The sequence below is a fragment of the Macaca nemestrina genome, chromosome 8 (genome assembly GCF_043159975.1).
Source record: "Macaca nemestrina isolate mMacNem1 chromosome 8, mMacNem.hap1, whole genome shotgun sequence".
Taxonomy (NCBI): domain Eukaryota; kingdom Metazoa; phylum Chordata; class Mammalia; order Primates; family Cercopithecidae; genus Macaca; species Macaca nemestrina.
In genome coordinates, this window is record NC_092132.1 from 126,530,563 (window position 1) to 126,546,763 (window position 16,201).

Below are 16,201 nucleotides of genomic sequence, written 5' to 3' on the forward strand. Positions count from 1 at the left end.
GCGGACCATACCATGGGATTGTAAGGCATTTGGCAATGTGCACTCCGCCATTGCTTCCTAGAGAGAAAGAGGGGAGAAAGAGCTCCATGCTGTTTTGTGTGAGGGAGGAAAGTGGTGGGCAGCAGGGCTTTTGGAGATGGAGCAGTCTGAGCCTGCCTGAGCTCTGCCGCCTTCTTGAGTTTCTCCACCTGAAAACAGGCATAACAATTTCTACATTTTAAGTGTGCTGGGAAGAGTAGAGGAAGCAACTTCTAGTAAGAGACTATAGCCAAGTTTGGCATACAGTAGGCGATTAATAAATGTCATCTCCTTTCCTGCTCCCCCTGCTTGGAGTTTGCCATGTGACTGACCATCCCAGCAGTAGGTTTGGAGGACAGGGTAAGGGACAGATGGCGCAAATTCACCCCAATTTCATGCTTCAGGCAATCTCCTGACTTCCTGAGCCTCTCTTTTCTCATTCTTAAATGAGATTCAGCATACCTGCTCCCCTACCTGCCAGGTTAGTCAGCTTGAAAATTAAGTGAGGCAATGGATGCAGAATTCTTTGCAAAGATAAAGTGTTATGATTCACACCAGTGCCCAAGGTTTAGGTCACTAAACCTCAAATAGGACCCTTAGCTTCCATCTTCCCTCCCACACACATGCACCTACCCAGCTGGCACTGTAGGGACACCTGATGTATTGAAGGAAGGCAGCCTATCTGGTTGGATCACATATGGACCATCCTGATCTTATGCCATTTTTTTCATGGACATAAAGGACAATTAGAGAAGAGGGAGCAGGCTTGGGTAGGGAGGCAGTGCTGTGCAGATGAGAAGGTCATAGGGGATGTGCAGAAGAAAGCCACCTAGCTCAGGCCAGGGCCTGCAACAGACATTAATACATTAATCACAGATGATTACACTACTATGCTAATAACATTCATTAGTATTCAGTAATCAATACTGAGTCAGAGTCTTAATTTGAATCTCTACATGGTTTCTGACACACAGCCTGACCCCAGCCTGGGTTTATCATGAGGAACTCACTCCCTTAAAAGCTTATTTTATCTTATTGTGTCTCTGACCATTAAAAAGTGTGTTCTTGGCCAGACATGGTGGCTCACGCCTATAATCCCAGCACTTTGGGAGGCCTAGGTGGGTCAGGAGTTTGAGACCAGCTTGGCCAACATGACGACACCCCATCCCTACTAAAAATACAAAAATTAGCCAGGTGTGGTGGTGGGTGCCTGTAGTCCTAACTACTCAGGAGGCTGAGGTAGGAGAATGGCTTGAACCCAGGAGGTAGAGGTTGCAGTGAGCCAAGATCGTGCCACTGCATTCCAGCCTGAGCAACAGAGCAAAACTCTGTCTCAATAAAGAAAGAAAAAAAGAAAAGAAAGAGAGAGAAAGACAAGTGTGTTCTGTACGTCCACCCTTTCAGCAGTTTGGCAAAGTGGGGCAAGAGCTGGGGACTCTGGAACCAAGCTGCCGAGCCCATGGTCAGTCACCACTATCTACTGTCAATGAGACCTTGTGAGTTACTGAACCTCTGTGTGCCTCAGTTTCCTCATTTGAACTATGAGGTTCCTAAGAATACTTATAGGGTTATAATAGGATTAAGTGTAGTAATATGGGAAGCACTTAGAACAGTGCTTGGCACATACTCAGGGAAAGTTGCTTGGTATTACACTATTCTATGATTTGCTTTCCCATTTGTGAAAGTATAAAGTTGAAGAATAATTAAAACACATTAAAAGTAGATAGGCCAGGCAGAGAGATAAATGAACTGTTTGCATCAACATGAATTAAGAGAGTCACACTCAACTAAGAATTATCCCCTGTTGAGGACAGCAAACATCTGGAAGAAATTAAATGAGGAAAGAGGCTGGATGGTGGTGGTGTGTGAGCAGAGAACACGCTGTGACTGTTGGAAGGACATAATTCATTTCTGGGATGTGCAAATGATCCCAAAAAAGGAGGCTGCCCTAAGCAAGTTGATGCCCAAAGAATATTTATCCCCAAATAATTTTTGTGCTGACTATGCCAGGTACCTGAAGTATCTTATTCCTATGAGCTGATGGATCACCTTGAAAAGGCCGCTTCTAAAATACAAATAGACTCACATAAAAATAACGTGACCATTTTGTATCTATGAAATTCACAACATGAAAATTGTGATAATTCAGTGCGATTGCACTGAACTCAGCACATTTTAAAATCTGTAATGTAAATATAAATTAGTGTAACTTTTTTTGAGAAACAGTTTGGCTGGAATTTTTAAGAGTCATAAAAATGTCCATGCCTTTTGACCTACTCATCCAGCTTCTGGAAATGTATTATTAGGAAAATTTCAAAGGGAAGGGGAGGAATCTTTCTGCATTTATTCAACATGATTGAAAAAAAGGATTCAACAGTAAGAGAATGGGTAAATTAAATTTGTCCCCTTGAGGAACTCATAGGCATTCATCAAAATCACAATTACAAAAGAGGATAAAAAATGCTTATAAAATGATTACAGTAGAATAATAATAATAGTGGGTGGGGAAAAAACCCAGAAATGAAATTATAAAGATTGAACATGCATATGAACAGAGTTAGAAAAACAAAATGAAACCAGTGTGCTCTGTTGTAGGACAGTGGAGGAATTTTCCCTTGTTTAGGTTTATGTGACTATTTGTTGTGCAATGAACAGCAATAAAAGACCCAAATGATCTCTCTGGGAAGGGGTGGCTGATTGTCAGCTGTCCCCATATGGACCAAGTTTCAGTCCAGTTTCCTGCTCAGGGAGCAGGGCCCAGAGCTGGTAGGTGAGGAGGCAGCTGATGGGCAGGGCTTGGGACCTCCCAGGGTGCAAAGGACTAGCTGGACTTAGGGACCCCCACAGAGGGAAGGAGGGGCTAGGAGAGCTGGGGAAGACAGAGGCAAGGAAGAAAACTGTCCACTTCAGGATCTCGGCCCTGGGCAGATGTGGCCTTGAATCAGCCCTGGGGCTTCAATCTGGGAGGTTGCACTGTTACTCTTAGCCACTCGAGGTCCCAGTTTGAAAACCAGAACTCAAGGTCCCAGTTTGAGAACCAAAACTCAAAGTGTTCTCACAACTTCTGATAAGCCGTGGTGTCTCTTGGAGCTCCAGGGGCATCATGAGAAGAGACTGACATGAAATTATCAGGCTTTTTATTCTCCAACAGCCCTGTCTTAATACTTGTCACCCAATCGGGTTCCATGATTGGACAGACACACTGGTTCTAGAATCAGATCCTGGCTGATGATGATTTCTCCAGCGGGCAATTCCTGTGGTTACCTGGGCTGTGACTGGGTTATGGATTCATTTCCCCCAGAGCTCTTCCTTGTAAAGGATGTGAACTCATCCTTTTTTTATGGCTGCATAGTATTCCATGGTGTATATGTGCCACATTTTCTTAATCCAGTCTGTCATTGATGGACATTTGGGTTGGTTCCAAGTCTTTGCTATTGTGAATAGTGCTGCAATAAACATACATGTGCATGTGTCTTTATAGTAGCATAATTTATAATCCTTTGGGTATATACCCAGTAATGGGATTGCTGGGTCAAATGGTATTTCTAGTTCTAGATCCTTGAGGGATCGCCACAGTCTTACGCAATGGTTGAACTAATTTACACTCCCACCAACAGTGTAAAAGCATTCTTATTTCTCCACATCCTCTCCAGCATCTGCTGTTTCCTGACTTTTTAATGATAGCCATTCTAACTGCCGTGAGATGGTATCTCATTGTGGTTTTGATTTACATTTCTCTGATGACCAGTGATGATGGGCATTTTTTCATGTGTCTGTTGGCTTCATAGATGTCTTCTTTTGAGAAGTGTCTGTTCATATCCTTTGCCCACTTTTTGATGGGGTGGTTTGCTTTTTTGTTGTAAATTTGTTTGAGTTCTTTGTAGATTCTGGATATTAGCCATTTGTCAGATGGGTAAATTGCAAAAATTTTCTCCCATTCTGTAGTTTGCCTGTTCATTTTGATGGTCGTTTCTTTTGCCAGGCAGAAGCTCTTTAGTTTAATTAGATCCCATTTGTCTATTTTGGCTTTTTTACCATTGCTTTTGGTGTTTTAGTCATGAAGTCCTTGCCCATGCCTATGTCCTGAATGGTATTGCCTAGGTTTTCTTCTAGGGTTTTTATGATTTTAGGTAACATTTAAGTCTTTAATCCATCTTGAATTGATTTTTGTATAAGGTGTAAGGAAGGGATCCAGTTTCAGCTTTTCACATTTGGCTAGCCAGTTTTCCCAGCACCATTTATTAAATAGGAAATCCTTTCCCTATTTATTGTTTTTGTCAGGTTTGTCAAAGATATGTTGGTTGTAGATGTGGAGTGTTATTTCTGAGGTGTCTGTTCTGTTCCATTGGTCTATATATCTGTTTTGGTACCAGTACCATGCTGTTTTGGTTACTGTAGCCTTGTAGTATAGTTTGAAGTCAGGTAGCGTGATGCCTCCAGCTTTGTTCTTTTTGCTTAGGATTGTCTTGGTAATGCAGGCTCTTTTTTGGTTCCATATGAACTTTAAAGTTATTTTTTCCAATTCTGTGAAGAAAGTCATTGGTAGCTTGATGGGGATAGCATCAAATCTATAAATTACCTCGGGCAGTGTGGCCATTTTCATGATATTGATTCTTCCTATCCATGAGCATGGAATGTTCTTCCATTTGTTTGTGTCGTCTTTTATTTTGTTGAGCAGTGATTTGTAGTTCTCCTTGAAGAGGTCCTTCGCATCCCTTGTAAGATGGATTCCTAGGTATTTTATTCTCTTTGTAGCAATTGTGAATAGGAGTTCATTCATGATTTGGCTCTCTATTTGTCTGTTATTGGTGTATAGGAATGCTTGTGATTATTGCACATTGATTTTGTATCCTGAGACTTTGCTGAAGTTGCTTATCAGTTTAAGGAGATTTTGGGCTGAGATGATGGGGTTTTCTAAATATACAATCATGTCATCTGCAAACAGGGACAATTTGACTTCCTCTTTTCCTAGTTGAATACAGGGAGGCAAATTTTAAGTCCAAACAGAATACAGAAAATTCTGACAGTCAGTACTAACTGATGATGGAGAGACTGGTATAAGCAGGGGCGCCAGGACCCCTTTGCAATGTGACCTTCTTAAAGTGCTGGGTAGGAGAGAAGTCGAGGCAAGGCTCCAAGACCCCTTCAGCCCTGTGAGCCTCTAAGCCTAAGCTGGAATGACTTATCTCCTCCAGGGTGGCCACAAATGCCATGTGCTTCCAGAAGCATCACTGAAAGATTGTAACAGCTGGTCTTTCCATAGCTCGAGAGCCCTCACAAGCTATATCTCCCATTCTCAATGTGAAGTTCTGAATGAGAACTTATTCCATCTGATTTTTCTCATTGTTTGAACAAGCTGTGTACCAGGTTACCCGGTTACCTCCAAGATGTTCAAGGCGGAATTTGTTCTGTGCCTCATCTGCCCCAACTCCTACCTATCCCACCACCAGGTCTTATTTCCCTTTCTCTGGTATGCAGAGCAGAGTGGGGAACAGCTGTGGACAGGACACAGCTAACAGACAATGAGCATCCCTAGACATCCCTACTCAGGATTTGTACCATACCTGAGTCAGCACAGTCCACGACCTCCCAGGAGATACAAGGATGCTAGATTCTAATGATGAAGACACACATCACTCTTCTTAGTATTGTGCAATAGCTGCTTGTAACCAAGAAAAGGGAACCCTCCAAGAGGAAGGGGTAGGGGATCACTGGGATGGGTTTCTTGCTGAAGAGGAACTAGGGGATCTAGAAGAAGAAGCAGGGTTGGGTGCAGTGGCTCATACCTGTAATCCCAACACTTTGGGAGGCCAAGGTGGGCAGATCACAAGGACAAGAGATCGAGACCATCCTGGCCAACATGGTGAAACCCCATCCCTACTAAAAATACAAAAATTAGTTGGGCGTGGTAGCATGTACCTGTAGTCCCAGCTACTTGGGAGGTTGAAGCAGGAGAATTGCTTGAACCTGGGAGGCGGAGGTTGCAGTGAGCCAAGATCGAACCACTGCACTCCAGCCTGGTGACAGAGTGAGACTCTGTCTCAAAACAAACAAACAACACAAAGAAGTAGAAGATACAGAGAAGGAGCATATCAATATAAAAGCAGTCTTCATTGGATTGTGTCTGTCCAATCATGGACTCTGACTGGGTGACAAGTATTGAGATAGGGCTGTTGTAGAATGGAAAGCTTGATAATTTCATGTCAGTTTCTTCTCATGATGGGGCTCCAAGAGACACCATGGCTTATCAGAAGTCATGAGAACACTCTGAGAACACCCAGACAGGCTGTTGGCACAGCACATGAGCAGAAGGGAAAGGGCCCTGAACTCAGCAGGCCAGAAAATAGACACGGTGGCCTTGAGCCTGGCTGAGTCTGCTGCTGGGGTGCTCTTCCTTTAGGCAGTCCTGGAGCAAGCCATCTTAGTTAGAGTTTACTTGCTGTGAATTGTTACCCTGGGCAATGCTAATAGCTGTAACTGTAAAAAGGGATAAGATGGTACTGTCTTTGTCTGTTCAGGCTGCTGTAACAAAATACTGTAGGCTGGGTAATTTATAAACAACAAATGTATTGCTTATGGTTCTGGAGGCTGGGAAGTCCAAGATAAAGGCACCAGCAGATTCATGTCTGGTAAGGGCCTGTTTCTCATGGATGGTGCCTTCTGTGTGTCCTCACATGGCAGGAAGGGCAAACAGCTCCCTCGAACGTCTTTTATAAAGTTGCTAATCTAATACGTAAGGGCTCTGCCCTCGTGACTCAATCACCTCCTAAAGACCCCCTCTCTTATTATGACTTTGGTGATTAAGTTTCCACATACGAATTTTGGGGGGCATATTCAGATTGCAGCAGGTACCCACCCCCTAAAGTTGAGAGGATAACACCACCCAACATCTTAAGCTGACCTACATGAAACTGCTGATATGCAACTGCTTTTCAACATTCACAACTGGCAGTTTCATAGGGGCCCACTGAATTAACCCATGATAGTTACACTAGAACAGCAACTCACAAACTTGTCTGCAACTTAGAATTACTTCTGGATCTTCGAAAAATTCCAAAGCCCAGGTCACACCCCACACCAATGCAATCACAATTTCTGCAGGTGAGACACCTAGCCAGGTGATCTAATGTACAGGCAGGTTTGGGGACCACTGGTTTAGCACAAGGCCTGGGATCTAGTAAAGCGCTCAGCCAACACGTCTGCTTTTGATTCATCTATCATTTATTGAGCACCTACTGCATGCCAGGCTCTGGCTGGGTTCACCTCTTGTCACCTGGGCCTTCCTCCCCAGCGGTGCTCACGTCTCCCCTCCTCCTCCTCCGCAGTGTCCAGGCCGCGCAGCTCCCCTGACGACCTGAAGGCCCTGACTCGCAATGTGAACCGGCTGAATGAGAGCTTCCGGGACTTGCAGCTGCGGCTGCTGCAGGCTCCGCTGCAAGCGGACCTGACGGAGCAGGTGTGGAAGGTGCAGGACGCACTGCAGAACCAGTCGGACTCGCTGCTGGCGCTGGCGGGCGCAGTGCAGAGGCTGGAGGGCGCGCTGTGGGGGCTGCAGGCGCAGGCAGTGCAGACAGAGCAGGCAGTGGCCCTGCTGCGGGACCGCACGGGCCAGCAGAGCGACGCGGCGCAGGGAGAGCTGTACCAGCTGCAGGTGGAGAGCAACAGTAGCCAGCTGCTGCTGCGGCGCCACGCAGGCCTGCTGGACGGGCTGGCGCGCAGGGTGGGCGTACTGGGCGAGGAGCTGGCTGACGTGGGCGGCGTGCTGCGCGGCCTCAACCACAGCCTGTCCTATGACGTGGCCCTCCACCGCACGCGGCTGCAGGACCTACGGGTGCTGGTGAGCAACGCCAGCGAGGACACGCGCCGCCTGCGCCTGGCGCACGTGGGCATGGAGCTGCAGCTGAAACAGGAGCTGGCCATGCTCAACGCGGTCACCGAGGACCTGCGCCTAAAGGACTGGGAGCACTCCATCGCGCTGAGGAACATCTCCCTTGCCAAAGGTACCGCCAGGCCCTTGCTGCCTCCATCCAGGGCCCCTCCTGATGGGGTCTTCCTCCTGCATGCCCCTCCCCAAGGACCCAGGAGTACCCCACCCCCACCCCATCCCCAAGTGCACTTGCCATTCCCAGCCCATACTCTCTTTTAGCCTATACTCTCTCTTTTAGCGCATACTGTCTCTTTTAAGTCTTGCCCTACAGGACTCTGGAATTTTCTGTCCAGATGGCATGTACTCACTTCCAGGGCTTGCACAGATCTCTTCCCAGATAAACTTCCCTCGGGTAGAGAGCAAACTCAGTGGCCACTCTTCTAGGTGTGAGAGTTTGCCCCAGCGGTGGCTAATGGGAGCCTGGTGGTCAGAGCTGGCATAGCTGCGCTGGAGCCTCCAAGAGCTTGAGGCTGGGGGCAGAACAAGGGGCTCAGGCCGGGAGTAGAGAAGGGCTCCTCTAGTGTCATTCCCATGGTGGAGTTCTGGAGTTGGAGAATTCCAAACTTGAACCTGGCCTTCTAGGCTCTTACAAAGACTTACTCATTTAGGCAAAAGAATGTATTTCATTGAACGATCTGTTGGCTTCATTTGTAACTGTTTTTTGTTTTTGTTTTGTTTTTGTTTTTGTTATTGTTTTTATTTTTGTTTTTTGAGATGGAGTCTCACTCTGTCGCCCAGGCTGGAGTGCAGTGGCGCAATCTCAGCTCACTGCAAGCTGCGCCTCCCGGGTTCGTGCCATTCTCCTGCCTCAGCCTCTGAAGTAGGTGGGACTACAGGTGCCCTGTAACTGGTTTTTTTGTTGTTGTTTTGTTTTTTTGTTTTCAAGTTGGGCTCTGGCTCTGTTGCCCAGGCTGGAGGGCAATGGTGTGATCACGGCAGCCTTGAACTCCTGGGCTTAAGTGATCCCCCAGCCTCAGCCTCCCAAGTAGTTAGGACTACAGGTGCATGCTGCCATGCCGCGCTACCTTTTGTTGTTGTTGTTGTTTTGTTTTGTTTTGTTTTGTTTTTTTGAGACGGAGTCTCACTCTGTCAGTCAGGCTAGAGTTCAGTGACATGATCTTGGCTCACTACAACCTCCACCTCCCAAGTTCAAGTGATTCTCCTGCCTCAGACTTCTGAGTAGCTGGGATTACAGGTGTGTACCAACATGCCTGGCTAATTTTTGTATATTTAGTAGAAGACAGAGTTTTGCCATGTTGGCCAGGCTGGTCTCGAATGCCTGACCTCACATGATCCCCCTGCTTCAGCCTCCCAAAGTGCTGGGATTACAGGCATGAGCCACCACACCTGGCCAGTTTTTAAAAATTATTACTTTTTAGAGACAAGGTCTTGCTATGTTGCCTAGGCTGGTCTGGAACTCCTGGCCTCAAGTGATCCTCCCGTCTTGGTTTCCCAAAGTGCTGGGACTATGGCATGCCAGCCCATTTGTAATCTTAACTATAATGGCAAAAATGCAAAAATGTATGGGCCTCTATTGCACTCGTGCCGTGGGCCCACAAATGATAGAGCCTAGAGACCCAACTCCCTTTCTTCACTCCTGACAAACTGGTTCCCTTCCCTCCACCCATTCCTTCTTGCTGCACGCACCATCGGAAACACCTTTCATGAAATGCACTTCTCCCACATCGCCCCCCTGCTCAAAGCCCACTGTGGCTCCCCAAGGCCCACTGGGTTCCTTAGAAATTCCTTAGTCTGCCATCAGCACAAATAATACCATTGTGAGCGCCTAGTATGTGTTACCTACTATGCCAGGTGTATCTCATGTGCGCATCTTTTGAAAACAATGGCTCTCCAAGGGAGTGATGTTTTCCCTATTTTATTGACAAGCACACTGAGATTTAGGAAGCTTCCATAGCTTGCCCACAGCCACAGGGCCAGGAGGTGATGGACCAGCATGTACACGCCGGCCTTTCTGATCCCAGAGCGAGTGTACTTCCCACTGCTTTCCTATCCTGTCCTGCCTGCCTTCTCCTCCACTGCCGCTCATGCCAGGGGGCACAGAGAGAACTGCTTCAGGGGCCAGTGAGCAATGTCAAGGAGCAGAGACTGCAATGTCAGGGGAGTGTTAGGGGTTACGGCAGGTCTAGCCCATTTTTGCCAGGCTGGAAGGTGGGCCCAGGTTGGCAAGGTCTGCCTGTGTTTCAAGAGAAACCAGAAACATGTGACGTTCTGGTAATGTTTAATTGTTTAACTCAAGGGCCATACATGGTCTTGCCGTGGGTGAAGCATCCAGACTAGTGAGGCACATCTCGTCACTGCCCTGGAAGCACAGCTCACCTTCCCTACTGTCACAGCTGTGCTCCAGAGGCTCCTCCACCTGCGGTGCCCTCCTCCCCCTCCTTCACCTCCTCCTCCTCCTCCTTCACCTTCTCCTCCTCCTCCTCCTCTTCCTTCGCCTCCTTCTCTTCCTCCTCCTCCTCCTCTTCCTTCTCCATTCCCTCCTCCTCCGCTTCCCCTTCTTCCTCTTCCCATCCCCTTCTTACTTCTCCTCCTCTTCTTTCTTCTCCTCCTTTTCCTCCTCCTCCATTCTCTCCTCCTCCTCCCTTCTCTCTTCCTCCTCCCTTCTCTCTTCCTCCTCCCTTCTCTCCTCCTCTTCCATTCTCTCCTCCTCCTCTATTCTCTTCTCCTCCTCCCTTTCCTCCTCTTCCTTCCCCTCCTCCTTTTCTCCTCCTCCTTTTCTCTTCCTTCTTTTCTCTTCCTCCTCCTCCTCTTCCTTCCCCTCCTCCTCCTTTTCTCCTCCTCCTCCTCTTCCTCCTCCTCCCCCTCCTCCTCTTTCTTCCCTTCCTCTTCCTTTTCTTCTTCTTCCCTCTCCTCTTCCCTTTCTTCCTTATCCTCTTCCTTCCCCTCCTCCTCCTCTTTATCTTCTTCCTCCTTCTCCTCCACCCTTTCTTCCTTCTCTTCCTTGTCTTCCTCCTCCTCCTTCTCCTCTTCCTTTCCCTGCTCCTCTTTCTCCTCCTACTCTTCCTCCTCTTCCTTCTTCTCTTTCTCCTCCTGCTCCCCCTCCTCTTCCTCCTCCTTCTCCTCCTCTTCTTCCTTTTCTCCTCGTCTTCCTTCTTCTTCTCCTCCTTTTCTTCTTCTTCCTCTGCCTTTTCCTCTTCTTCCTCCTCTGCCTTATCCTCTTCTTCCTCCTCCTTGTCCACCCAAATCCTGCTGATACTCCAGGATGTCACTCAAACCCACCTCCTCCAAGAACCTCCCAACCTTTCCAGCTCCCTGGAGTCTCCCTCTTTTGAGTTTCTGCATTTATCAGAGCAAAAGTGTAATGATGGGGCCCTCTGCATCCTTTCCAGTTTGCATAGCCCTTTTTTGTACCCTCTTTTGTTTTAAAATGGGACCTGAGGAGAATCTATGAGGTCGTTTAAGGCAGATGTTGTAGAGGGCGGGGTAGGATTTTGGCAGGAAAACAACTGAGGCTCAGGAAGGAAGTCCCTGCCTTACTCAAGTCCTCATGGCTGGTAATGATCCAGCTTTAATAAGGTGTAATTTACGTGCCATGAAATTCCCCCATTTTAGGTGTACAGTTCAATGATCAGGACATTTAAGCCCATTGCCCGGTTCTCATTCTGTTACCCCATAGTCCACCTGGATCTGGGTGCCTCTGTGTCCCCCAGCATTAAGAGTGCAATGCACATAACTGAGACTCAATATTTGTAAAAGCAACTATTAAATCTTGACACTGGGCAATCAGAGGCTTCCCCTATCCAGTTTGGTTTCCTGGTTCTGGGTCTCTTTGGACCTTCACATCCTAGAAATCAAAGGAGGGAAGGAGATAGAATTTCTTCTTCCAAATCCGTGCCCCTGGGATCTTAGCTTTTCCTGTCTTCTTTTTTCCTTGACCTCCCTTGCCCCTCACAGGGATTAGTGTTCAGGAACTAACTAATAGTATTAAATAGCAATTGCAGTGAATTGTCACCTATAATGAGGCAGGCATTTTGTCGACATGAATTCTCAAATAGACATTCAAGACCACAAATCCTCACATCCTGCAAAAAGGTCTTATTGCCCACTTTATAGATGAGAAGCCTGAATAACCTTCCCACTGTTTCTTAGACAGCTGGCGAGTGGTAAAGCTGAGGTCTAAACTGGCTCTGCCTGGCCCAGAAACCCTGGTTGTTGGGACAGAAGCATGTTGCTTCCCAGCTGTAAGCAGTGAAGAGAGGAGAGCACGTTCCCTGTATTCGGGGCACTTTCCAGTCCCTTCCTCTTCCAAGCTAGAGATGTCACCATGCCTCCTGCTAATGTACCCTCTCAGGCCTCCCCAGGCACTTCATATCTGGGTTCTTTCGTTTCTAAGTCCAATCTCCTTGGTTCAAACTGAAACCGCCCTGGGTCACTCATTTGCCGGGGTTCTGCCGGTAGGATCCTCCATGTAGTCTTTCCTTGGTCCTCACACTAAGTTTTACACTCAGTTCTCTTGAACTGAAAGTTTCATCTCAGTCCTGCTTTCTTGTCTTTAAGCTTTGGATTCTTGTGGGGTGTATCTCTCTGTTGAGGCTGCCATAACAGAATACCATAGACTGGGCCATTTACAAGCAACAGATGTTTATTGCTCACAGTTGTAGGACTGGGAAGTCCAAAATCCAGGGGCTGGCAGAGTTGGGGCCTGTTTGGGGCCTGTTTGGGGCCTGCTTTCTGGTTCATAGATGGCGACTTCTTGCTGTGTCCTCACTTGGTGGAAGAGATGGAGCAGCTCCCTGGAGTCCTCTTTATAAGGATGCTGATCCCGTTCACAAGGGCCTCATCCTCATGACTCATCACTTCTCAAAGGCCCTGCCTCCTGATACCATCGCCTTGGTGATTAGGTTGCAACCTATGAATTTGGGGGTGGGGTGCAAACATTCAGATCACTGCACTGGAGCTCCTGGCTCTTCACAGTTGTACAGCACTTGGGCCTCCAGCTCTCATTATCGCCACTGCATCTAGGGTCTTTCCTGCCTCCCTGTCTCTGTTGCCAGGTGCCTGGTGGTTATTATTTAAAAGATTCCTGCTGGTATATCTGAATGTATTTACCATGCAGCCCTAACAAGACCAAACTCTACCCTGGCTTTTGAACAAGGGCTAGGTCACTAGAAAATCTTGCAGGCATTCCCGTACTGCTGTCTGCAGTGGGCTTTCTGTCCTAGCTTTGTCTAGTTCCTCTATTAAGGTTTTTAAACACACACACACATCCACACCTACATACATACATAAACATACACACACATATATATACACATACCTGTACATATAGACATAAACACACATACCCATGTGTACCCATGTTTGCACATACACGTATACATATGCACATACAGACATGCATGTACATACACATGCACGCGTATATACATACATATGAACACATATACACATACACATATATACACATACATATATACGTACACTCACCGCATTCCCACACTTTGCCCTTTCCTGGCTGAGAAGTCACAAATACTCAACTATGTGTATTTTTTCAAATATGAGCTTATTTACATTATTCCTGAGCTTGACATGAATTGTTTTTATGCTCTTACTTTGTTATACAGTTTTTGATGAGCTTTGTCTCCAGTTTCTCTCTTGTGAATATCTGCAGTGGGGGTTCTATTTTCTGTTTTGGATTTTTAGCATTAATCAGATCTGTTGAAATCTGCCTGTGGGTTTGAAAGAAGCAGAGAACTTAGATCATCATAGAGGAGAAGCAGCCCAGGAGGGGAAAAGGTAACCAGAGAGTTGAGGCAGCCCAGGAGAGGAAAGGTAACCACAGAGGGGAGGCAGCCCAAGAGGGGAAAGGTAACCAGAGAGGGGAGGCAGCCCAGGAGAGGAAAGGTAACCACAGAGGGGAGGCAGCCCAAGAGGGGAAAGGTAACCAGAGAGGGGAGGCAGCCCAGGAGGGGAAAGTCAACCAGAGAGGGGAGGCAGCCCGGGAGAGGAAAGGTAACCACAGAGGGGAGGCAGCCCAGGAGGGGAAAGGTAACCAGAGAGGGGAGGCAGCCCAGGAGGGGAAAGTCAACCAGAGAGGGGAGGCAGCCCGGGAGGGGAAACATGAGCAACGTCACATGAGATGGCTCTCTTTGGCAAGGATGCAGGTTTTCTGGAATCACAGCATCTGGATGGAGTGGTAATAGATCTGAAATCATCCAGTCCACTCTTTTTGTTTTGTATTTGAGGATCCTGAGGCCAGAGAGGGGAGATGATTGGCCAAAGTCACAAAACCATCCAGTGACCCGGCTGGGATGAAAAAATACATCTCTGGATTCATGAAAACAAGTTTGCAAAGCAGATTTATCTGCAGGCTGATTTTTTGAGAAAAAACACAAATCTATTAAAGAGTCCAGATCAGCAAATATTTATAAAGGGATGGCGTAACAGAGCAGGGCTTTGGATTCCAGGCTAACACTGGGACTCTGGCTTCTGGGTAGTAGGGACCTGCTGAAAGTGGGGAACATCTCTGAGTGGAGTGACAGGTAAAGTGGCCTTTCTGCCCTACTGAGGACTGGGGAGCATGGCCTGGGCCGAGGTCCCTGGGACATTGTGTGGTGAGCCAAGCTGTCATCTCTCCTTCCACATGGACTCCGCTGGGAAGGGGGTGGAGTTGCCCCCAGCCCCACCCACCACCCTCCCTGGGGGCCCTGAGGACCATAGCAGGGGCAGTCCCAGCACCTTTCTAGGCCTGAGTGTCCTTGGCTGTGAAATGGGACCAACAGTGCCTGCCTCATCCACTTCTCAGGGTCCCAGAGAGATGCCTTAAGTGATGAAAAAGAGAGAACACTCAAAAGTATAAAGGTGATAGGGGCTGAGAATCCAGCCCCTGGTGACTTGAGGGTACTGGAAGTGGAGCTGTTTGCTGAGCCACTCCACCATGTCAGCAGCCCTGTGGTTGGCATGGTTCTGGGGGTGGTTTTGACTGTACTGCTGGCTCCAGGCCAGGCTCATCAGCTGTCCTCATAATTTGCTCTTGGCACATCAGTTCCCAGATTCCAGCCCATGCAAGTCCCCTATCCCATCATGTATTCTGGGATCAGGGAAGGGAGAAGGCATGGGTTTCCTCCCATTGGCTGATCCCCAGGAAAACCCTGGTGCTTCTCCTGAATGCCTGGCCTCAGATCCTTCGTCCCATTGGGAAGATGCTTCTAGTGGGAGCAATTGCACTGGGGGGAGCGTGAGGGGAGTGGGCTAGATGGGTGGGCAGAGTCTGAGCAGAGACCCCAGGACCCTGCTCCTCCTTGTCCCAGTCACCTCTGTGCCCTGGTCTGCACTGGTGACAGAAGAGATGAGAAATGGGATGGTATAGAAAGTTGAGAAGTGAAAAAGCTCTCCTGGGTACCTCTTGGAACAACAGATGTCATGGCACTTCTGCTACTACGCATTAGTCATTCTTCAGATCCCGATTGTGTGCCAGGTGTGTGCAAGGCATAGGCCACAGACAGTGCCCTGTAGAAGATTCTGTCCTCCTTGGGAACCACAGTTCAAGGTGGGGGATAGTGCCCAGGGAGTGGGCAGCAGCCGCCTGACCAGGCTCCAGGTGCTCCCACAGGAGCACTGTCCACCTCCTTCCAGCTCTGAGATTTGGGGGCTCTGCCCGTGCAACACTAAGAGATCAGAAGGTGGGTATATTCATCTGTTCTCACACTGTTAATAAAGACATACCTGAGATTGGGTAATTTATAAAGAAAAAGAGGTTTAATGGACTCACAGTCCACATGGCTGGGGAGTCCTCATAATCATGACAGGAGGTGAAGGAGGAGCAAAGGCACATCTTACATGGCAGCAGCAAGAGAGTGTGTGCAGAACTCCCCTTTATAAAACCAACAGACTTCATGAGACTTGTTCACTATCACGAGAACAGCAAGGGAAAGACCCACCCCCATGATTCAGTTGCCTCCCACTGAGTCCCTCCCACAACACATGGGAATTGTGGGAGCTACAATTCAAGACGAGATTTGGGTGGGGACACAGCCAAACCAGGTCAGTGGGCATGAAGGCAGACTCAGGACTAAGAGGGACTGGACTCTTAGGATTTGGCTAATGTTCAGGGACACCATGAGTACAGCATTTATGCAGAGGTGGAGGAAAGTTGGTGACCATGAGCACTGAGCTGTAAGTTTGCAGCAGAAGGGTCGGATCATGAGTGATCTGCAGGGCCCTTGACAGGGGAAGCTGCGCCTGTGGTGCAGTGAGGGGCCTCCCCGTGCTCTGAGTCCCTTTGGTTGCTTTGTT

The 16,201-nt window shown here is 47.9% G+C and overlaps 1 protein-coding gene across 1 annotated transcript in view; it reads left to right on the plus strand.

Annotated features, from left to right (window-relative positions):
- The window catches only part of LOC105482004 (scavenger receptor class A member 5), a 129,841-nt gene that overhangs the window by 62,945 nt on the left and 50,695 nt on the right, over window positions 1–16,201 (plus strand). Inside the window, exon 4 of the mRNA XM_011741840.2 lies at window positions 7,344–8,018. Coding sequence (XP_011740142.1) covers window positions 7,344–8,018 — 675 coding nt within the window. The remainder of the gene's footprint in view (window positions 1–7,343; window positions 8,019–16,201) is intronic.